Here is a 24437-nt window from a genome sequence, read left to right on the forward strand (position 1 = left end):
GCCAGGTCACAGAGCAGTCCCTGGAGCTGGTGACAGCGGGGGCGGGAAACGTGTGTGTGTGGTGTCTGACTCACATGGTGTGCCGGGTGAGAGTGACGGAGGGTCTTGGGCGCCACAGCGTTTTTACCCAGCTGGCGTTGGCCCCCCCGGGCCCCGAGAGGCATCACAGGGCCTTCGTCGTTTACGGGAGAGCTGTGGTTGTCGTTGACCTCACTGCTGGGCGTGTTCTGGAGCACAAAAGGAACCTCCACCTACGGTAGGTGTGTGTGTGTGTGTGTGTGGTGTGTGTGTGTGTGTGTGTGTGTGTGTGTGTGTGTGTGTGTGTGTGTGAGTGTGTGTGTGTGTGTGTGTGTGTGTGTGTGTGTGTGTGTGTGTGCTCATTTTTGTTGGACAGTGGGCAGTTTTGGGCAAAATGTCACCTAAACTGATCTGCAGACAGAGTGAACATGCCTCTTTTCTTCAGGGATATCACTGCACTGGTGTACAGCTTTCATCTGGACTTTGTGGTCACTGCGTCCAAAGATGTTTCCATCAGAGTGTGGGGTCCTGACTGGGGGCTTTGTATGGCGTTCGTAGGACACACTGGTGAGATAACCACTTGGTTGGGGGAAAAAACCTTCCCTATGATTCCAGCTAGTCAAGTCAAGTGCATTCAACAAAGGTCACAACACTCTTTACGTGTGTGTGTGTGTGTGTGTGTGTGTGTGTGTGTGTGTGTGTGTGTGTGTATATGTGTGTGTATGTGTGTGCGCAGGTGTGGTGACCTCTCTGGCTTGCTGTCCGGAGTCTGGCTTGCTGCTCTCTGCCTCCCTGGATGGGACCCTGCGTTGCTGGAGCATGGAGGGGGGGGACCAGGTCCAGTGTTTCCCCATCGAAGGAGGGGAGCCCCCTCTGGGCCTGGGGGGTCCGATGAAAGGGGGCACCTTCTTTACTTTCTCCCAGCAAGGAGTGGACTTCTGGACCATCAGCAGCCTGTATAATCTTCACTGCAGGCTGGGGGGGGACCTGGGTGGCCCCATGAGACAGATAGTAGTTCCCTCTTGCCCCCTGCCCTACCCCTACCCCACCCGGGTGCTTTGCGTCAGCGGGGTTAGTAACGTCATGCTAGTGGCTGCCGAGACGGGGGCGGTCCTAACCTCCTTCAGTACCGGGCAGAGGGTAAGGTGCGCCGATTACTGCTTACACAAAGAGATTCTATTGGTCCTGACGGAGGGCGGAACGTTGATCCGGGCCAGCACGCTGACCAACCCGGCGACGTGTGTGGATGAGTGGAAGGCACGAGGACAGGGTCCATGGCAGAGGGAGGAGCAGACGGATGGGGAGGGGGATCAGTGGATCGCAAAGCCAGGCCTAGCCTCCTGCATGGTGCTCTACAGCAACATAGCTGACGGACAGAGAGCGCTAGACGAGTGGAAGAGCCTGCAGGAGCAGAGATGCCAGAGACCCACAAACAAGAAACCTCTTCATGATGCCAAGAACCGGTAAGACCCCTCCTGTGTCCCTAATTTAGACTTGTGTTGACATTATTGACAGTCCCTTTATATTTAGATCATAATCCCTCGGTAATTACCCAAACAAGCACTCTATGTTTGAATCTGTTAACTCTGTTTTAATCTGTTACTAAATTAAGACAGGCTGTTGGATGAAGTTTCCCCTAGACGGTGTTCAGATTAGCATTTAGGGGAGGGGAAACTGATCCTAGATCTTTATCTAGGGGAAACTTAACCCCGGAGCTCAAAATAGTGTGCCAACCATCCAAAGTAATGATATGTTATGACTCCCTTATGACTACCCCTGGGACAGGTTCCTGGTAATGCTGGGGCACAATGGCGGCTGTGTGAGTGTGCTTATGCTGGATACAGGAAAGGTGCAGTACAGGACCCCCGCACACAACGGCCAGAAAATCACCTCCCTGCAGGCAGACCCTGAGAACAGCTACCTACTCACAGCCGGTATGCAGCACTCTATTGGCTCTATGGGATGATGATGATGATGATGGTGGTGGTGATGACGGTGGTGGTGTTGATGATGCTGGTAATGATGATGATGATGATGATGTGGTGATGACGGTGGTGGTGTTGATGATGCTGGTAATGATGATGATGATGATGATGATCATCCCATTCTCTCCCTTTCATCAGGCGAGGACAAGGCAGTGCTGGTCTGGAGGGTGTTTCCCTATGCCCAGGAGTGTCTCAGCCTGCACTTGAACCTTTTCTGTGGGCATCCTCCGCTCTACTTGACCCTGTTGGGGCCTCTGCTGGCCCTAGCCTTCCAGGATCCCGATAGCGCCACCTATAGCCTGGTGCACTTCAGCCTGCTCAACCAGAGTCGCACCGACCATCCGCCCAGTGAGGACCATCTGGACTGCATTACGGGTGAGACAGTAACAGAAGATACCGTTAAACAATATACTGTGTTTTAGATACTATAGATCTGGGGCCGTATGAAACGTCTCAGAGTAGGAGTGCTGATCTAGGATCAGGTCAACATTGTCCATGTAATCTTATTAATTGTGTTAACAGTTGATGTTACTCTTCAATTACACAGATCCCAAAGCAAATCAGGGGGAGAAAAATAGGTTTATTCAAAGAGGAAAAATCATAGAGGTTATGCTGAAATGTAGATGTTCATTCTCCCCTGTCCTCAGTGATTCTCTCCACAGAACAAAGAGACAGGATGTAGTTTTATACACCGAACCCTAACCTGTGGTTGACCAATTAGAATTCCTGGCAATAAAATTGGGCCAATGGCCAGATAACGTGTATCCCATTTCAGGCCCGATATATAGACAATTTGGACCAATGAGAACTTGCCATGTAGCTATGAGTCCCGGACTGAGATTCCTCCCATGCTCTGACCCATTAATAATTAATAATTCCCTGTTAGAGAAAAAACACTATTTCCATTGATCATTAATTCCCTCTTGACCTTTAATCCTCTGCGTTGTGTATTTATTTTCAAAATATTCTTGCAATTGTCATCTAAAACGCAAAACTGATCCTAAATCAGCACTCCTACTCTGACACACTTAATACAGTGCCTTGCGAAAGTATTCGGCCCTCTTGAACTTTGCGACCTTTTGCCACATTTCAGGCTTCAAACATAAATATATAAAACTGTATTTTTTTGTGAAGAATCAACAACAAGTGGGACACAATCATGAAGTGGAACGACATGTATTGGAAATTTCAAACTTTTTTAACAAATCAAAAACTGAAAAATTGGGCGTGCAAAATTATTCAGCCCCTTTACTTTCAGTGCAGCAAACTCTCTCCAGAAGTTCAGTGAGGATCTCTGAATGATCCAATGTTGACCTAAATGACTAATGATGATAAATACAATCCACCTGTGTGTAATCAAGTCTCCGTATAAATGCACCTGCACTGTGATAGTCTCAGAGGTCCGTTAAAAGCGCAGAGAGCATCATGAAGAACAAGGAACACACCAGGCAGGTCCGAGATACTGTTGTGAAGAAGTTTAAAGCCGGATTTGGATACAAAAAGACTTCCCAAGCTTTAAACATCCCAAGGAGCACTGTGCAAGCGATAATATTGAAATGGAAGGAGTATCAGACCACTGCAAATCTACCAAGACCTGGCAGTCCCTTTAAACTTTCAGCTCATACAAGGAGAAGACTGATCAGAGATGCAGCCAAGAGGCCCATGATCACTCTGGATGAACTGCAGAGATCTACAGCTGAGGTGGGAGACTCTGTCCATAGGACAACAATCAGTCGTATATTGCACAAATCTGGCCTTTATGGAAGAGTGGCAAGAAGAAAGCCATTTCTTAAAGATATCCATAAAAAGTGTCGTTCAAAGTTTGCCACAAGCCACCTGGGAGACACACCAAACATGTGGAAGAAGGTGCTCTGGTCAGATGAAACCAAAATTGAACTTTTTGGCAACAATGCCAAACGTTATGTTTGGCGTAAAAGCAACACAGCTCATCACCCTGAACACACCATCCCCACTGTCAAACATGGTGGTGGCAGCATCATGGTTCGGGCCTGCTTTTCTTCAGCAGGGACAGGGAAGATGGTTAAAATAGATGGGAAGATGGATGGAGCCAAATACAGGACCATTCTGGAAGAACCTGATGGAGTCTGCAAAAGACCTGAGACTGGGACAGAGATTTGTCTTCCAACAAGACAATGATCCAAAACATAAAGCAAAATCTACAATGGAATGGTTCAAAAATAAACATATCCAGGTGTTAGAATGGCCAAGTCAAAGTCCAGACCTGAATCCAATCGAGAATCTGTGGAAAGAACTGAAAACTGCTGTTCACAAATGCTCTCCATCCAACCTCACTGAGCTCGAGCTGTTTTGCAAGGAGGAATGGGAAAAAATGTCAGTCTCTCAATGTGCAAAACTGATAGAGACATACCCCAAGCGACTTACAGCTGTAATCGCAGCAAAAGGTGGCGCTACAAAGTATTAACTTAAGGGGGCTGAATAATTTTGCACGCCCAATTTTTCATTTTTTGATTTGTTAAAAAAGTTTGAAATATCCAATAAATGTCGTTCCACTTCATGATTATGTCCCACTTGTTGTTGATTCTTCACAAAAAAATACAGTTTTATATCTTTATGTTTGAAGCCTGAAATGTGGCAAAAGGTCGCAAAGTTCAAGGGGGCCGAATACTTTCGCAAGGCACTGTACATATGGCCCCTGAGACACTCAACAAGTTAATGTACCTCAAACTATACTGAATATAAACGCAACATGCAACAATTTCAAGGATTTTACTGCGTTACAGTTCATATAAGGAAATCTGTCAATTGAAATAAATTCATTAGGCCCTAATCTATGGATTTCACATAAATTGGCAGTGGCGCAGCCATGGTGGGCGTGTCCACCGGGGAGCCAGGCCCAGCCAGTCAGAATGAGTTTTCCCCAGAAAAGGAATTGTTACAGACAGAAATACTCCTCAATTTCATCAGGTGTCCTAGTGGCTGTCAGACGATCCCGCAGGTGAAGAAGCCAGATGTGGAGGTCCTGGGCTGGCGTGGTTACACGTGGTCTGCGGTTGTGAGGCCTGTTGGACGTACTGCCAAATTCTCTAAAACTACATTGTGGCAGAGAACTTAACATTAAATACTCTGGCAACAGCTCTGGTGGACATTCCTACAGTCAACATGCCAATTGCACGCTCCCTCAAAACTTGAGATATCTGTGGCATTGTGTTGTGTGACAAAACTGCACATTTTAGAGTGGCCTTTTATTGTCCCCAGCACAAGGTGCATCTCTGTAATGATCATGCTGTTTAATCATCTTCTTGATATGCAACACCTGTCAGATGGATGGATTATTTTGGCAAGGCAGAAATGCTCACTAACAGGGATGTAAACACATTTGTGCACCAAATTTGAGAGAAATATGCTTTTTGTGCATGTGGAACATTTCTGGGATCTTTTATTTCAGCTCAATGAACATGGGACCAACACTTTACATTTACGTGTATAATTTTGTTCAGTAGGTGATCCTTGGACAAGGTTTTTTTTTTAAATGTGTGTGTGTGTGTGTGTGTGTGTGTGTGTGTGTGTGTGTGTGTGTGTGTGTGTGTGTGTGTGTGTGTGTGTGTGTGTGTGTGTGTGGGTGTGTGAGAGTGCAGGGCTCTGTGTGTGCCATCAGCTCCGAGTGTTTGCCTCCAGCAGTCAGGATGGAACTGTTCGCATCTGGGATGAAGATAACCGCCTCCTCAGGTCAGTCTATGTGTTTGTGTGTGTCCCTAATGGGGGAAGAAAATAAAAATTCACATGTGAACACGTGAAGTGTTCATCTTATGTGAAGTTAATGTGATAACATGAAAATACACATGTGAAAACATGATCATATGGGAAGAGTTCCAAAAACTCCTTTTCACATGATTTCACATGTGATTTTCCAGATGTGAAATCATGTGGTTTTTCTGTAAGGGGTGTGTGTGTGTTAGTAATTTCTGCAGTCCTCGTACCTCTAAGAACCCTCCAGCTGAGTGCGGAGCCTGAGTGTCTGGCCTACAGTGGGCAGAGGGGAGATCTGCTCCTAGGCATCAGAGGGGACCTGTATAGGATCCGCTGCGCCCACCTGCTGCCACATGACTTCCAGCTACGGGTATACTGACTGGGGGGAGGGGGTGGTGAAGTATTGGGGAGAGGTGGTGAGGACAGACTGATGGTCCTAGTGTGGCTCAGGTGGTAGAGCAGAGTCTGCTAAATGGCTTATATATTAGAATGGGTCTTGGAGGGTGAATACGTGTTTAGGCATTTTCAGTGAGATGATGTAGTTAGGTTTAGCTCAATGCTTTCGAATACGTGTGCTTACTGGGTAATGATACCTTTACTGTGCCTGTGCTCTGTATACATCCATAGCTCCTGTCTACGGAGATGTCAGATCCTATCCCTGACTTGCCCATATCTCACACCTCAACAAGGACAAGCAAAACCACGTAAGCTACCCTCCATCTCTACCTATAATGTGACATAATGAACATCATAGGCAAGTTATAACTAACTATACGTTTGTTACAGTAAATGTGTATCAACAGTAAATCTATGGATTCCGTTTGCGCTGGTAAATCTACATATTTACTGGGATTTTGAGCCAAAATGTGTTATCTATAGATGAACCGTTTTTATTTACATCTATGTAATAGTTATGTTACGTTATCCGTAACCTAGACATTATTGAGTGTGTGACGTGTTTTTTGCCCTACCATCAGGACTGTGGTCTCCCCCATACCAGGGAAACAACCCAACGGAAAGCAGGACATGACCAAAGATCCAGTGAGTTTACCCAGAATATGAAAGGGAGAGAGAGGAGAAGGAGAGAAAGCTTTGCATGGAATTGAGTGTGAAGGAGTGTGGGGTAAAGTCAGCCATTTGTTACATTCAGCATCACTACATCAAAAGAAATATAGTATCCTTTCTAACTGCTCGTCGAACATCTCATTCCAAAATCATGGCCATTTTCAATATTGTATTTATTTAACCTTTATTTAACTAGTCCTCCTGCGGGGACGGGGGCCTGGGATTAAAATGAATAAATACAATATAAATATAGGACAAAACACACATCACAACAAGAGACACAACACCACACTACATAAAGAGAGACCTAAGACAACAACATAGCAAGGCAGCAACACATGACGACACACCATGGTAGCAACACAACATAACAACAACATGGCAGCAGCACAGCATGGCAGCAGCACAAAACATGGTGCAGACATTATTGGGCAGAGACAACAGCACAAAGGGCAAGAAGGTAGAGACGACAACACATCACACAAAGCTGTCAGTAAGAGTGTCCATGATTGAGTCTTTGAATGAAGAGATTGAGATAAAACTGTCCAGTTTGAGTGTTTGTTGCAGCTCGTTCCAGTCGCTAGCTTCAGCAAACTGAAAAGAGGAGTGACCCAGGGATGTGTTTGCTTTGGGGGCCTTTAACAGAATGTGACTGGCAGAACAGGTTTTGTATGTGGAGGATGAGGGCTGCAGTAGATATCTCAGATAGGGGGGAGTGAGGCATAAGAGGGTTTTATAAATAAGCATCAACCAGTGGGTCTTGCAACAGGTATACAGAGATGACCAGTTTACAGAGGAGTATAGAGTGCAGTGTTGTGTTATAGAAGGAGCATTGGTGGCAAATCTGATGGCCAAATGGTTAAGCCGCTCGAGAGCACCCTTACCTGCCGATCTAAAAATTATGTCTCCGTAATCTAGCATGGGTAGGATGGTCATCTAAATCAGGGTTAGTTTGGCAGCTGGGGTGAAAGAGGAGCGATTACAAATGAGGAAACCAAGTCTAGATGTAACTTTAGCCTGCAGCTTTGATACAGTATGTGCTGAGAAAAGGACCATCTAGCCATACTCCCAAGTACTTGTCTGAGGTGACTACCTCAAGCTCTAAACCCTCAGAGGTAGTAATAACACCTGTGGGAGGAGGGACATTCTTCTTACCTTACCAAACCACATGACCTTTGTTTTGGAGGTATTCAGAACGAGGTTAAGGGTAGAGAAAGCTTGTTGGACACTAAGAAAGCTTTGTTGAAGGGCATTTAACACAAACCCCGGGGAGGGGCCAGCTGAGTATAAGACTGTATCATCTGCATATAAATGGGTGAGAGAGCTTCCTTCTGCCTGAGCTATGTTGTTGATGTAAATTGAGAAGAGCGTGGGGCCTTCGATCAAGCCTTGGGATACCTCCTTGATGACAGGCAGTGGCTGAGACAGCAGATTTTCTGACTTTATACACTGCACTCTTTGAGAGAGGTAGTTAGCAAACCAGCCCAAAGATCCCTCAGAGACACCAATACTCCTTGGTGTCTCGGCCCTCCTTGGTGCTCGGCCCACATGAATGGAATGGCCTACCGTATCAAAAGCTTTGGCCAAGTCAATAAAAATAGCAGCACAATATTACTTAGAATCAAGGGCAATGGTGACATCATTGAGGACCTTTAAGGTTGCAGTGACACATCCAAATTACTGAGCGGAAACTAGATTGCATACCAGAGAGAATACTATAGACATCAAAAAAGCCAGTCAGTTGATTACTGACAAGTTTTTCCAACACTTTTGATAAACAGGGCAAAATAGAAATAGGCCTATAACAGTTAGGATCAGCTTGATCCCCCCACGCTCTACTCATTTGCTGCTGTAACAGCCTCCACTAGATAGGCTTTCCACTAGATATTGGAACATTGCTGCGGGGACTTGCTTCCATTCAGCCACAAGAGCATTAGTGAGGTCAGGCACTGATCTTGGGGCGTTTAGGCCTGGCTGGCAGTCGGCGTTCCAATTCATCCCAAATGTGTTCAATGGGGTCGAGTTCTTCCACACTGATCTCGACAAACCATTTCTTAATGGACCTCGCTTTGTGCACGGGAGCATTGTCATGCTAAAACAGGAAAGGGCCTTCCCCAAACTGATATCACAAAGTTGGAAGCACAGAATCGTCTAGAATGTCATCGAATGCTGTAGCGTTAATATTCCCCTTCACTGGAACTAAGGGGCCTAGCCCGAAACCATGAAAAACAGACCCAGACCATTATTCCTCCTCCACCAAACTTTACAGTTGGTACTATGCATTGGGGAGGTAGCGTTCTCCTGGCAACCCAGATTCGTCCATCGGACTGCCAGATGGTGAAACATAATTCATTACTCCAGACAAAGCGTTTCCACTGCTCTAGAGTCCAATGGCAGCGAGCTTTACACCACTCCAGCCAGCATTAGGCATTGTTCATGGTGATCTTAGGCTTAATCCACTAATTTCAAGGGTGTCCACATACTGCATATAAACTCTGGAAAAAAAGAAACGCCCCTTTTGCAGGACCCCGTCTTTCAAAGATAATTTTAAAAATCCAAATAACTTCACAGATCTTCATTGTAAAGGGTTCAAACACTGTTTCTCATGCTTATTCGTTGAACCATAAACAATTAATGAACATGCACCTGTGGAACGGTTGTTAAGATACTAACAGCTTACAGATGGTATGCAATTAAGTTCACAGTTATGAAAATTTAGGACACTAAAGAGGCCTTTCTACTGACTCTGAAAAATACCAAAAGAAAGATGCCCAGGGTCCCTGCTCATCTGCGTGAATGTGCCTTAGGCATGCTGCAAGAAGGCATGAGGACTGCAGATAAGGCCAGGGCAATACATTTCAATATCCGTACTGTGAGACGCCTAAGACAGAGCTACAGGGAGACAGGACGGACAGCTGATCGTCCTCGCAGTGCCAGTCCATGTGTAACAACACCTGCACAGGGTCGGTACATCCGAACATCACACCTGCAGGACAGGTACAGGATGGCAACAACAACTGCCTGAGTTACACCAGGAACGCACAATCCCTCCATCAGTGCTCAGACTGTCCGCAATAGGCTGAGAGAGGCTGGACTGAGGCCTTGCAGGCCTGTTGTAAGGCAGGTCCTCATCAGACATCACTGGCAACAACGTCGCTTATGGACACAAACCCACCATCGCTGGACCAGACAGGACTGCCAAAAAGTGCTCTTCACTGACGAGTCACAGTTTTGTCTCCCCAGGGGTGATGGTCGGATTCGCGTTTATCGTCAAAGGAATGAGCGTTACACCGAGGCCTGTACTCTGGAGCGGGATTGATTTGGAAGTGGAGGGTCCGTCATGGTCTGGGGAGGTGTGTCACAAAATTATCGGACTGAGCTTGTTGTCATTGCAGGCAATCTCAACACTGTGCGTTACAGGGAAGACATCCTCCTCCCTCATGTGGTACCCTTCCTGCAGGCTCATCCTGACATAACCCATACATAATCAAGCATGACAATGCCACCAGCCATACTGCTCTTTCTGTCCATGAGACAGGAATATCAGTGTTCTGCCATGGCCAGCGAAGAGCCCGGATCTCAAACTGGGACCTGTTGGATCAGAGGGTGAGGGCTGGGGCCATTCCCCTCAGAAATGTCCGGGAAGTTGCAGGTGACTTGGTGGAAGAGTGGGGTAACATCTCACAGCAATAACTACCAAATCTGGTGCTGTCCATGAGGAGGAGATGCACTGCAGTACTTAATGCAACTGGTGGCCACAGCAGATACTGACTGTTACTTTTGACCCCCCCCCCCCCCCCCCCTTTGTTCAGGGACACATTATTCCATTTCTGTTAGTCACATGTCTGTGGAACTTGTTCAGTTTGTTTCAGTTGTTCGATCTTGTTATGTTCATACAAATATTTACTCAAGTTAAGTTTGCTGAAAATTAACGCAGTTGACAGTGAGAAGATGTTTCTTTTTTTGCTGAGTTTATATCAGGATGTTCTGTATCCCAGACAATTATCTGAATTAGTGTAAACAATGGTCCAGTCGTCATGAACCGTGCTGCAACTCCAGGTTTAAACTGCTACCTACATGTGGTCTGACTTCCATGATGATTGAAATGGGCTACATGTCCCAAATTATTGCACAACTTGTAATATGTTAGGCTAATATGATCCACTATTGCTAACGATCCTCAGGAACAACCACACAAACGTGACAGAGGAAAGAAAGGTAACAAACAATGGAATGGAATGATGCAAAATGAGGAAACTGACAGGTAGTGACAGTTATAAATGTATCTGACGGTATAACTGACGGTGGCTACTGGTAGTGGCTAATATTTAACATAATACAAATAATGTTTTTTTAAATACAGTGAAAAGTCTGAATATAATTAAAACATTCTAGAAATCATAAATCAACTCGGTAGGTTTGGTGCTATACTGTCATTTGTTCATGGCTACAGAAACCTATAGCTTGGGTCACCAAATTTCCTCCCAAGTTAAAAGGCCAGCATTTCATAAACTTCACTGTGGAAAAGGTGATATGTCGACATGATTCAGTTTGCTGCCATATGACTGGTTTCACATTTGTCTCCAGCGTATATAAGGTAAAATAGATCTAAAACAAGTGTCATTTATATTTACAATCCCCTTATCCAAACGGCTTACCTCGCTCTTATCAATAGTTGTTATCAATTTCTAAATTACAGTGCATGGAGAATGGTGTTATTTCTATCAGGAAAAAATAAGTAGATGTTGTCCCACTTGGAAACGACAGGTTATTCATTATTTCATCGCGCGTAAAGGGGGTGGAACTATGAGGGAATTAAGTCAAGGTTAGAATGCGGCGAATGTGTAGACACACCTCCACCACACATTCATTTCTTGGATCTCCACCCCCAACGAATAGCTGTTGAACAGCATGATATTCTCATGCTTAAGCTAAAGGTCAGAATAAGCGTAGAGAGAAAAGTGCATAAAATACGGAATTACGTTCCATTTACTTGCACTTAACTCGGAATCGGCCTATTATGCATATAACATTTGGTTACAGTGCATTCGGAAAGTATTCAGACCCCTTGACTTTTTCCACATTTTGTTACGTTACAGCCTTATTCTTACCGCCTTGTACCTTCAATGCTGCAGAAATGTTTTGGTACTCGTCCCCAGGTTTGTGCCTCGAGACAATCTCGTCTCGGAGCTCTACAGACAATTCCTACGACCTCATGGCTCGGTTTTTGCTCTGACATGCCCTGTCAACTGTGGGACCTTTATATAGACGGTGTGCCTTTCCAAATCATGTCCAATCAATAGAATTTACCACAGGTGGACTTTCAATCATGTTTTCACTTTGTCATTATGGGTATTATTGTGTGTAGATTGATGAGTAACATTTTTTGATTAAATCAATTTTAGACTAAGACTGTAACGTAACATAATGCAGGAAAAAGAGAAAGGGCTCAGAATACTTTCCAAATGCACTGTATTTTAGCCCATACAACTACAAAGATACACTTCAATACTAGGTTTAGGACCTCATTTTGTAGCTTATAAAGACCCCAACTGATGTATAAAATATTCTTAAAACAATCTACTTTGGTTTAGATACAAGCATCGTGAAATCTATTACACAACAAATCCATTTGTTTTTGGGACTTATCTTGCTTACCAATTTTTTCCATGTGGTTTCCTTCTTCACAGACTCCTTTCATTTTTTATTGAACCTTTATTTAACCAGGCATGTCAGTTAAGAACAAATTCTTACTTACAACGACGGCCTAGGAACAGTGGGTTAACTGCCTTGTTCAGGGGCAGAACAACAGATTTTTACCTAGTCAGCCTGGGGATTTGATCTAGCAACCTTGTGGTTACTGGCCCAATGCTCTAACCACTAGGCCAGCTGCCGCTAAATATTTGGTCACATTCATTTTGTGTATGGTTTCCTAGAAACAAGGGGTAGCTCAACTAAACCTTTGGCTAAATGTACCCCACTCTCCACTACTGCTATTTTCATTTTAGGTTTGATCAGTTAAGGCCAATGTGTGTGTTCCCATATCTAATGTGCCAGTGGTGTAATGACAGTTTTTCCACCCACTCCCTGTCCCTCAGGAGTATGAGGCGCTGCTGGCTCGAAACAGAGACCTGGCCTCACTCCAGGAAGGCACCACAGAGAGAAGGAAGAGGAAACCTCCCACCACGCTGAAAACCAGGAAGGAGGCCTTCGACCGCTATATGAAGATCGTCTACAGCCAGCCCCTCAACATTAAGGTTCTTTATACTGAGAACAATTAGCTACAAGATGATTGGGGTAGGAATGTACCCCGCCAAGTGGAGTCAGAGAGATGATGAAAGCAGTGTGTGCCCTTTTGTTGGATGTAGAGAGAAGAACCAATAACCTCACCTATAATAGAATGTTTTATGTGAAAGGACAAATGTCATTACTTGAGAGTGGGAATGCATTGTAGATATGCAGACTAATGAATGTTTGTTCTGATTATATCTCAGATTGGGGATGAGGACATGTTTGACCTTCATGCAGCTCTGTTTCCTCCAAAACTACCTGACTGTCGACCATTCACCCCACCCACCTTAAGGAATGGCTTCTTCCCAAACCCTAACTTGGCCAAGCCCCTGCCACCCATAACCAAGCCAGGGCAGGTGAGGGCCGCTGGTTCAGTTTAGCATATCTGTCTGCTGTCCCTCTACTTCCTGAAGCTAAGTAATAGATAGATTGAGACAAAGAAACCACACCTCCCTTAGTCCTCTGTCTGTCCCTTTGCAGGTTGAGGAGCTAGAGCCAGCCCCAGCACAGAGCAATCCGGTGGGCTTCATCCCTAACTCTGTGCTAGTGGGCCAGCTGTGGCCAGACGTTGTGGTGGAAAACACAATCCCCAAGCAAACATTCAAACTGAGGGATGAGCAGGACTATGAGGAGGAAGTGAGAGGATATTTACAGAGACCAGATTCAGGATCAGTTTTGCCTTCCAGATCACAATGTATAAGATTACATGGACATGGGGAGCTGATCCTAGATCAGCACTCCTACTCTGATATGCTTGTTACATATGTCCTCAGAAGAGGAGAATCGGTGTATGTTCTGTGATAAGATTGAGAGAATTGTTGGTTTGGTTTTCCTCACAGGGTGATACTGAAGAAGTTCAGTTTCTGGTGTATGAGAGCGATGAGGAACTGGACATAGGTTCCCCCATACAGCTGGTGAAGAGCCCTCAGAAAGAGAAGAGCCCCCCACCTCCCACTCCAAAGAAGCCAGCCTACGTAATGAGGGTGAGTGGTGTATTAGCAACGCACATGCCCCGCCCACCTTTGGATCTCTTATTTTCAGCCATCCATTTCCTGTGTTTGAAGGGTGCAAAATCCACTTATCACTGAAATATGACTGGATTGATGGCTTTCATTTTACTCTTGCGACACTTTCCCACTCTTGCCTGTGCCATTCCCGTTAACGTAGCGACCGCGGAAACGTTTGTAATGACCTGTCAAACTCACTCCGGTAATGACTGAAATGGGATCAGTGGAATACATTGGCCTTCCGTTGCATCTATAGGAACTCTAACGCTTCGTCAGGGATTTAGCGCACTGTCTCGACACTTACATCACAAGAAAGAGAAGAAAGATCCCTTTATTTTGGTGAGTGTTCTTCTTTTAATGATTTAGTACAGTTTAAATGTTTAATTCGATGTGCTGAAATTAGAGCAACTTCCAAAAATGAACACTCGGATTATGGTGATACTATGTCTGGTCTCGCAAACAGTGTAAAGTATGTTTAGATAGGTGTGAACTAGAGCCGAGCGTTTTGATTTTAAATTGCGTGGGTATCCTTCTCTTGACGCACTGGTTGAATTATGCAAGAGAACATGACAACAGTATTAATGAGGAAGTCTAGAAAGTGCAGGTGAGTGCAGGTAGGCCTAGACATAGCAAGTTTTTGGTGGGGGCAACCCTGTTCCTCCCCTTTATATTAATGTATTAATGTATGCAAATACACCTAGTGTGTATATATGCAAATCAGGCAAATACAATTTTCTTTATTTGATCACAAAGTAATACAATAATACCTGATGTACTGTTAGGTTCTAAATAAACAGAGTGAAAAACTCACGGACAACTAGTAAAGCTTTAACCAAGTTTATTCACCCACTGGGTCACACAGCTGCACAAGACAAAGACATGATACTTTCTATTAAATCGATTCCATTCCAGCCATTACTAATCAAAATCAAATGTATTTATATAGCCCTTCTTACATCAGCTGATATATCAAAGTCCTGTACAGAAACCCAGCCTAAAACCCCAAACAGCAAGCAATGCATGTGTAGAATGCAGGTGTGGACTATGAGCCTGTCCTCCCTTCACCAGCCTTCTCTGGTATCGGGGCTGCATGAAGGGCAGCTGTCATGTGCTCATGGCCCGTATCCACAAAGAGTCTCAGAGTAGGAGTGCTGATCTAGGATCTTTGCATATAATGTTATTTATTATGATTTAAAATACAAAACTGATCCTAGATCAGCACTCATACTCTGAGGGGTTTTGTGGATACAGGCCCAGGTCTGATGAATGTTTGTGTTCCCCTCCTAGCCTCCAAAGGCTGTCCCTCCCACTAAGATACCCAAACTGCCAACACCACCTCCCCCTAGAACCCCAACACCACCCCGCACACCCACCCCCGAGATCCCAGGATTCCTTAAACAGTTTGTGGATGAGGACTGGTTCAAGGATATCTACCAAGACCAAAGGGTGAGTCTTTTTTAGCTGAAGCAAGCACACCATTTTCATCCCAAAAAACGAATTAATTCTACTGGGGAAAATTCCTTAGAAACCCTGTAAGTCAGTTGTATTCAAAGTATGGGTCGCGTGGGGGAACTGCATCCCCCCAAAAGTAAGAGTACAGGTTATTGTATAGGACAATAAACAAATATTTTTGAGAAAGATAAGGAAAAACACAATTTTACTGAGTAAATGTATTAATTTATTTAATTTTAATTTTGATAAGAGATGAAAATGTAATGAATTGAAGGTTATTTGTTGATGTAAAAATTGAAATATCCCGATTTTAAGATTGTGTCATTATTTTGAGGGTGGGGTGGGGTCATGAGAAATTCGGGCAAAAGAAAGTCCCAGTTGAAAACGTTTGAATACCACTGCTGTAATTGATCAGCTGCTCCTGTAGGTTATTGTTGTCTGTCTTTTCTCTGTCAACAGGAATTGTGCGTCCCAAATGCACCCTATTCCTTATTTAGTGCACTACTTTTGACGAGAGCCCCCATTGAGCTCTGATGAAAACTATTGCACTACATAGAGAATAGGGTGCCATTTGGGACTAGGACAATGAGACTAATGTTTTGGTGGTGTTCCTGCGTGTGTGAAGTGTATCAGGCAGTCCCTGTGTCCTGAGGAGTTCTCCATACAGATTCTGGACTACATGCAGAGTTGTGGTGCCCAACTAAAGATGAGGATGCTGAGCGCGCTTATCACTTTACGCAGACAGGGGGAGCTAGGTAACACAGACAAGCTCAGCAAGGGGCTTATGGGTTCTCTACGCAACAACACCTCATCAAATATGGTATGTCCTCTCCTGTGGAATTTGGTATGCTGTTTAATGTTTGAATCAGTTTTTTTACGCCATTGTGAATTTGGATTTTAAACCATGTCTGGGTTTGTGTGTATGTTGTGTGCTTCAGTCTGATGAGGAGCAGCGAGTGGTGAGTGAAATACTCAACGTGTTGGTGTGTCTAGGTCCTGAAAGCCATGAGATCATCGTGGAGCTCCTCACTCTACTGGCCCACAAAGAACTGGGACTACAGTGAGTCTATGCCGCACCAGTCTTTGTCTATACTCACTTTCATTGACGTCACCATAGTAAGTCCACAACTCTGCTTCCCTGTATTGGTGAATGCTGAGCTCTTGATTCATCTAGCTGTGACAGTGAGTGCCCTTGTCAAATGTAGTGCAATATATAGGCAATAGGGTGCCATTTGGGTTGCAACCAGTGAATGGTGACCTCTAACTCTGTGTGTCTGGTCCTCCTGTTGGCAGGAAAACAGTGATGTGCCTGCTGCAGGTGATGGGCGTGGAGGATGCTGACCCGTGGCTCGCCATGGAGATGGATCCCTGGGACTCCATGGTCCAGGACCTTCCTGATTCCTGGAAGAGCCTGGGAGAGATGGCTGCAGAGTGGCTGCACTCCTGGACCTCAAAATACAAGGTAATCATTTATTAGATTTATATATTGCTTTTCCAGATGCTCAAAGCTCTTACATAGTAATGGGAAACTCACCTCATCCACCGCCAATAAAAAATAAGTAGAAGGAGAAGAGCAGGTGCAGGAGGAATTAATCAGCAATGCACTGCTCTAGGCTGCCAATGTCCTTTTCATTGACCCTAACACCTCTAAATATGAGCATACGAGGTCTCATATGAGCATATGAGATTACTGGCAAGCGCAGTGTGGCGCAACTGGTTCCCAAACTGGTTCTTGCCTGTTTAACATGGTAGGTCTGCCAAGCAATATCTGGGAGAGGAGGCTGGTGAGGAGAGGATGGCTCATAAAAATGACTGGAAAGGAGTTAATGGAATGGTATCAGACATATGGAAACCATGTTTGACACCATTCCATAATTCCGTTACAGCCATTACTATGAGCCCGTCTGACTTCTAATGCAACCAGCAACCACTGATATCTGGTCTCCCCTCTCTTTGATCTGCAGGGCCAGAACAGGTCTCTGTTCCTGAAGAATGAAGGGAAGAACCTCTTCACTCCAGTGGATGTGCTTAACTACTTCTGCTCTGTCAAAAGGGATATGTTTTTGAAGGCGCAGACTGTCCCACCAGAGGGGCGCAAAGACACAGTATTGCGTCTCCCTGAATCCTCCAGGTACCAGACAGATGTACCACCACCCCCCCCCCCCCCCCCCCCCATCACGTAAACAAATGTCACATACCTCGTAACGCAATTTTCTGACGCATTGCTTCGCTGTGTGCGTGCATTCTTATCTAGATCTAAGCCAATCCATCGTCTTGGAGAGACCTACAGCATGTCCAGGATACGCAAGCCTCCAGGTAAGGTTTAGCCCTCCGTGGTATGGTGAACAGAATATACATTCAATTAATAGCTCTTAACGACCATCTCAGCATAGAGCTTGTATACAGTGCATTCGAAAAGTATTCAGACCCCTTGACTTTTTCCACATTATGTTACAGCCTTATTCTAAAATGTATTAAATAATTTTCTTTCTTCATCAATCTACACACAATACTCCATAATGACAAAGTAAAAATAGTTTTTCAGACAATTGTGCAAATTTCTAAAATATAAATTTTTTAAATATTATATTTACATAAGTATTCAGACCCTTTACTCAGTACTTTGTTGAAGCGCCTTTGGCAGCGATTACAGCCTCGAGTTGTCTTGGGTATGATGCTACATGCTTGGCACACCTGTATTTGGGGAGTTTCTCACATTTTTCTCTGCAGATCCTCTCAAGCTCTGTCAGGTTGGATGGGGTGAGTTGCTGCACAACTATTTTCAGGTCTCTCCAGAGATGTTTGATCGGGTTCAGGTCTGGGCTCTGGCTCGGCCACTCAAGGACATTCAGAGACTTGTCCCGAAGCCACTCTTGCGTTGTCTTGGCTGTGTGCTTAGGGTCGTTGTCCTGTTGGAAGGTGAACCTTCGTCCCAGCCTGAGGTCCTGAGCACTCTGGATCAGGTTTTCATCAAGGATCTCTCTGTACTTTGCTCCGTTCATATTTCCCTCGATCCTGACTTGTCTCCCAGTCACTGCCACTAAAAAACATCCCCACAGCATGATACTGCTACCACCATGCTTCACCGTAGGGATCGTGCCAGGTTTCCTCCAGACGTGACTCCAGACAAGAGGTCACTATGTCCTTCTTAGTTGTCCGGTCTGCATTGGGTGTTCATTCCTCAGAACAGCTACTTAGCTGTACCAGTGATTGTCTGAGAGGGGACTTATCCTCTCTCCACCTCAGGTAGAAAGTCAAAGTTCCAAACCACTTTACATGCGCCTCTGCAGACTGCCGATGTCCTGGTCTGGTACAGTAGGTGAGTTCATTTTCTTCATCTCGTGTTGAGGTTCAAAGTTCCAACCATGTCAGATGTGTAGCGACCGCTCTACTCTTTTCTAGTCTTAAGTTAATTTCATTACCAAGGCTTTTTATGACCTCACTCGGGGCGTGGCTACTTCACTTCTATTTATATCCTTTGCACATGATCTCTTATGACTCCTAAAATCACATTCCTAGCTTAACAACAATACATTCTTCATATGCACAACGTATTGGATGGAAACTTGACAGATAAAGGGGTATCCTTTCCATGTTACAGTATTTCGTCCATACAGTTTTTAATGACATCACAAAATTAAAGACAATATAATATTAGTTTTCTTCATCTCCCCACTGATCATTCCCCACATTCTTTTTGTTAGAATTATTGTTCCATTATTCACTTTTTGGACATTAGAGTTTTGGGTGGGCAAAAGTCTCTGGAGACAAAGGGATATTCCTTTAGCCAATACTGGAGGGTAGAGAGCGAGTCCTCTCCTGCTTAATTTACAACCAGGTGTGGAGGGGTAAAACCCCCCCCCCACACCAGTTCCCTCCTCCCGTCTGCGGGTGAGAGAAGGTCTGGTTATTGTCAGCAATTGCCAAGCTGATCTGACCCATTGTGATCCTCACAAGACAGTCATGACTGTGCCAAGTTTCCTCCAGACGTGACGCTTGGCATTCAGGCCAAAGAGTTCAATCTTGGTTTCATCAGACCAGAGAATCTCGTTTCTCATGGTCAGAGAGTCTTTAGGTGCCTTTTGACAAACTCCAAGTGGGCTGTCATGTGCCTTTTACTGAGGAGTGGCTTCTGTCTGGCCACTCTACCATAAAGGCGTGATTGGTGGAGTGCTGCATAGATGGTTGTCCTTCTGGGAGGTTCTCCACAGATGAACTCCGGAGTGGCTATCGGAGTGGCTATCGGGTTCTTGGTGACCTCCCTGACCAAGAAGGCCCTTCTCCCCCAATTGCTCAGTTTGGCCGGGCAGCCAGCTCTAGGAAGAGTCTTGCTGGTTCCAAACTTTTTCCATTTAAGAATGATGGAGGCCACTGTGTTCTTGGGGACCTTCAATGCTGCAGAAATTGTTTGGTACCCTGTCTCGACACAATTCTGTCACAATTCCTTCAACCTCGTGGCTTGGTTTTTGCTCTGACATGCACTGTCAACTGTGGGACCTTATATAGACAGGTGTGTGTCTTTCCAAATCATGTCCAATCAATTAAATGTACCGCAGGTGGTCTCCAATCAAGTTGTAGAAACATCTCAAGGATGATCAATGGAAACAGGATGCACCTGAGATCAATTTCTAGTCTCATAGCAAAGGGTCTGAGTATTTACAGTTGAAGTCGGAAGTTTACATACACTTAGGTTGGAGTCATTAAAACTCGTTTTTCAACCACTCCACAAATTTCTTGTAAACAAACTATTGTTTTGGCAAGTCGGTTAGGACATCTACTTTGTGCATGACACAAGGAATTTTTCCAACAATTGTTTACAGACAGATTATTTCACTATAATTCACTGTATCACAATTCCTGTGAGTTTACATACACTAAGTTGAATGTGCCTTTAAACAGCATGGAAAATTCCAGAAAATGATGTCATGGCTTTAGAAGTTTCTGATAGGCTCAGTTACATAATTTGATTCAATTGGAGGTGTACCTGTGGATGTATTTCAATGCCTACCTTCAAACTCGGTGCCTCTTTGCTTGACATGATGGGAAAATCAAAAGAAATCAGCCAAGACTTCAGAAAAAAATTGGAGACCTCCACATGTCTGGTTCATCCTTAGGAGCAATTTCCAAATGCCTGAAGGTACCACATTCATCTGTACAAACAATAGTACGCAAGTATAAACACCATGGGACCACACAGCCGTCATACTGCTCAGGAAGGAGACGCGTTCTGTCTCCTAGAGATGAAGTACTTTGGTGCGAAAAGTGCAAATCAATCCCAGAACAACAGCAAAGGACATTGTGAAGATGCTGGAGGAAACAGGTACAAAAGTATCTATATCCACAGTAAAATGAGTCCTATATCAACATAACCTGACAGGCCGCTCCTCAAGGAAGAAGCCACTGCTCCAAAACCTCCATCCAAAACTGCACATGGGGACAAAGATCGTGCTTTTTGGAGAAATGTCCTCTGGTCTGATGAAACAAAAATAGAGCTGTTTGGCCATAATGACCATCGTTATGTTTGGAGGAAAAAGCGGGAAGCTTTCAAGCCGAAGAACACCATCCCAACCGTGAAGCACGGGGGTGGCAGCATCATGTTGTGGGGGTGCTTTGCTGCAGGAGGGACTGGTGCACTTCACAAAATGGATCACATCATGAGGAACAAAAGTTATGTGGATATATTGAAGCAACATCTCAAGACATCAGTCAGGAAGTTAAAGCTTGGTCGCAAATGGGTCTTCCAAATGGACAATGACCCCAAGTATACTTCCAAAGTTGTGGCAAAATGGCTTAACAAAGTCAAGGTATTGAAGTGGCCATCACAAAGCCCTGACCTCAGTCCTATAGAACATTTGTGGGCAGAACTGAAAAAGCGTGTGCGAGCAAGGAGGCCTACAAATCTGACTCAGTTACACCAGCTTTGTCAGGAGGAATGGGCAAACATTCACCCAACTTATTGTGGGAATCTTGTGGAAGGCTACCCGAAATGTTTGACCCAAGTTAAACAATTTAAAGGCAATACTACCAAATACTAATTGAGTGTATGCAATCTTCTGACCCACTGGGAATGTGATGAAATAAATAAAAGCTGAAAGAAATAATTATCTCTACTATTATTCTGACATTTCACATTCTTAAAATAAAGTGGTGATCGTAACTGACCTAAAACAGGGAATTCTTACTTGGATTAAATGTCAGGAATTGTGAAAAACTGAGTTTAAATGTATTTGACTAAGGTGTATGTAAACTTCCGACTTCAACAGTATGTAAATAAGGTCTTTCTGTTTTTTATCTTTAATACAATTGCAAAATTTTCTTAACCTGTTTTCGTGTTGTCATTATTGGGTATTGTGTGTCGATTGATGAGGAACAGTTTAAAAAAATAGATATTTTAGAATAATGCTATAAAGTCAAGGGGTTTGATCTTAGTCTCTTTTATTTCAAAACAGGTGTGATCTTGCCCCCTCTCCCAAACCGCCCTGTCCTCATGGGCTTCACCCCGTTCCTCACCCTGCCCCTGCCGAGGGTCAGCCTGTCCCCCTTTCCTTTCCCTGTGGACCAGCACTGTTTGAAGGCCTCCCCGCGACGTTACTTCATCCTGGAGCGCTCCTATGTACACTACTATAGATGACACAGCCTCCCAGGCAGCAAGATATTATTCCCCGCACCCAAGACTTTTCCCTTTCCCCCGACAAAGACCAGCCAAACAGATATACTCTTGTTTGAATTAAACATCCCTTGTATAGATCTTTTTTATTGTATATCACTTGATTCACTCATTACCAATAAAGTTTGAATGACTGTAAACGTCTGTAAAAATTAAACTGTTGTGTGTTGTTCCATGGACAACATGGACGCGATATGAACGGATATGCCAGAGATATTTTTTCATTGTTTGCTTTAATATAAATATAAGCTTATATTGCAGTTTGGAAAATATACAGTACTGTGCAAAAGTTTTAGGCAGGTGTGAAAAAATTCTGTAAAGTAAGAATGCTTTCAAAAATAGACATGATAATAGATTATATTTATCAATTAACAAAATGCAAAGTAAGTGAACAGAAGAAAAATCTAACAAGGCCCAAACATCTTGGAGAACTAACCACAGTTCTTCTGTGGATTTAGGCAGCGTCAGGTGCTTCTCTCTGTTCATGTAATCCCAGACAGACTGATGTTGAGATCAAGGCTCTGTGGGGGCCATACCATCCACCTCAAGGACTCCTTGTTCTTCTTTACGCTGAAGATAGTTCTTAATGACTTTTGCTGTATGTTTGAGGTTGTTGTCATGCTGCAGAATAAATTTTGGGCCAATCAGATGCCTCCTTGATTGTATTGCATGATGGATACGTATCTGCCTGTACTTCTCAGCATTGAGGAGACCATTAATTCTGACCAAATCCCCAACTCCATTTGCAGAAATGCAGCCCCAAACTTACAAGGAACCTCCATCATGGTTCACTGTTGCCTGCAGACACTCATTCATGAATCGCTCTCCAGCCCCTCGGCGAACAAACTGGACTCATTGACCTACTGGGCTCATTGGTCAGGGCATGACAGTTACCGCAACTCACAAAGAAAACAGGAGCTGCCTCCACTATTCCGGCACCATTTCAACTTCAACATTTCAACATCATCAAATCACCTATGCTTAGTCTAATACAGTGACAACTAAAATATATTGAAAAAAAATTGTCCAATCAACGTCAGCTAAATATGATGTGGCGGTCCATGGTTCAGATGTGTGTGTGTGTGTGTGCGTTCGTGCAAGTAGAAAAAACATGTAGACTCACGCTACTTGTAGAAAAACGCCAATGCCATCCTCCTCTCTTTCATGTTGACGAAACAGTCCATGACTCTGTCATACAGTACACACTTTTATTTTTTGTTGTCCTAGACTACCTGGATAAAATACTTGCTCGCTAGCCTAACTTCCTTTCATGGGCAACGTTAGCGCGTTAACATTAGCTTTCTACATCTAGCTACATGTTGAACTTCCATCCTCTCAGGCCAGGGGCACAATGTATGGATTTATGGTTGGATCAAGATCGCTGTTATAATCATTGGCCAGTATGGAGAATTAAGTAAAACCAGAAGTCCAAATCCCTATCTCCATCCATGGCTAATTTAGTAAAGGGACAATTTTAGCAAGCTAACTAGTCACTGGAGGACAATAACTAAACGAGATGCAACAATTCAAGTTGTTTCTGTTGATGACATATTTCTCTGTGATCAAAGCAAATCCAAAATGGCTTCCCTTTACACTTTTTTTGGTGCCCCAGGACCATTCACAGTTGAGCTCACTCAGTTTAGCTCAACACTGATTAGCTATTTGTTTATACTTTTTTTTTCTAAGGAGGCCAAAGATCACTGGCTTCTCTTGCATTCAATGTTACGGGTGGCAACAATGTCATACTCTTTATGACCAGACCGCATCAGATAGATGACCTACAAATAGAGAGACAGATGGGCTCTGATTCGCTCCCTTGGATGCTTTCTCCGGTGAGATACATTCAGCCTTTTGCGAATTGAAGGAACATTATGAATACACAGAGAGACAAAATATATATTTTTAATATCTTTTTTCTTGTTACATTTTTGTTGGTATCCATTAATACATGCCACTGAATGTTTGTGAAGTTTTGGTATGGTGTTATTATTAAGGTTTAGCTACTGCAGGCTTATGATATGAAGACAGTGCACCACGGCACTCCAACAGAGTCTGACAGTTGAACTTGAGGTAAGGAAGTCTGTTTCAGCCCTACCAGAGTTACTCCCATAATCTAACAATATAATGCCTATCTTATACAAAATATTCTTATAGAAAATGTACAAATGATCCTCCTTCTGTACATCTATATTTGTATAGCAGACACAGTAGCCATCTGGCATA

The 24437-nt window shown here is 44.1% G+C and overlaps 1 protein-coding gene across 1 annotated transcript; it reads left to right on the forward strand.

The window, feature by feature from the left end:
* Positions 1 to 1315: 1315 nt before the first annotated feature.
* Positions 1316 to 22861, forward strand: LOC139366781 (WD repeat domain 97). The gene is made up of 18 exons (XM_071104486.1): positions 1316 to 1481; positions 1804 to 1952; positions 2142 to 2378; positions 5621 to 5711; positions 5970 to 6102; positions 6360 to 6436; positions 6710 to 6773; positions 12896 to 13054; positions 13292 to 13444; positions 13569 to 13724; positions 13928 to 14071; positions 15383 to 15541; positions 16173 to 16367; positions 16486 to 16607; positions 16841 to 17009; positions 17512 to 17678; positions 17802 to 17863; positions 21997 to 22861. The coding sequence occupies exons 1-18, from the start codon at positions 1363 to 1365 to the stop codon at positions 22176 to 22178; spliced, it is 2538 nt and encodes an 845-aa protein (XP_070960587.1). The 5' UTR covers positions 1316 to 1362; the 3' UTR covers positions 22179 to 22861.
* The last annotated feature ends 1576 nt before the right edge of the window (positions 22862 to 24437 follow it).

The sequence above is a fragment of the Oncorhynchus clarkii genome, chromosome 15 (assembly GCF_045791955.1).
Source record: "Oncorhynchus clarkii lewisi isolate Uvic-CL-2024 chromosome 15, UVic_Ocla_1.0, whole genome shotgun sequence".
Lineage (NCBI taxonomy): Eukaryota > Metazoa > Chordata > Actinopteri > Salmoniformes > Salmonidae > Oncorhynchus > Oncorhynchus clarkii.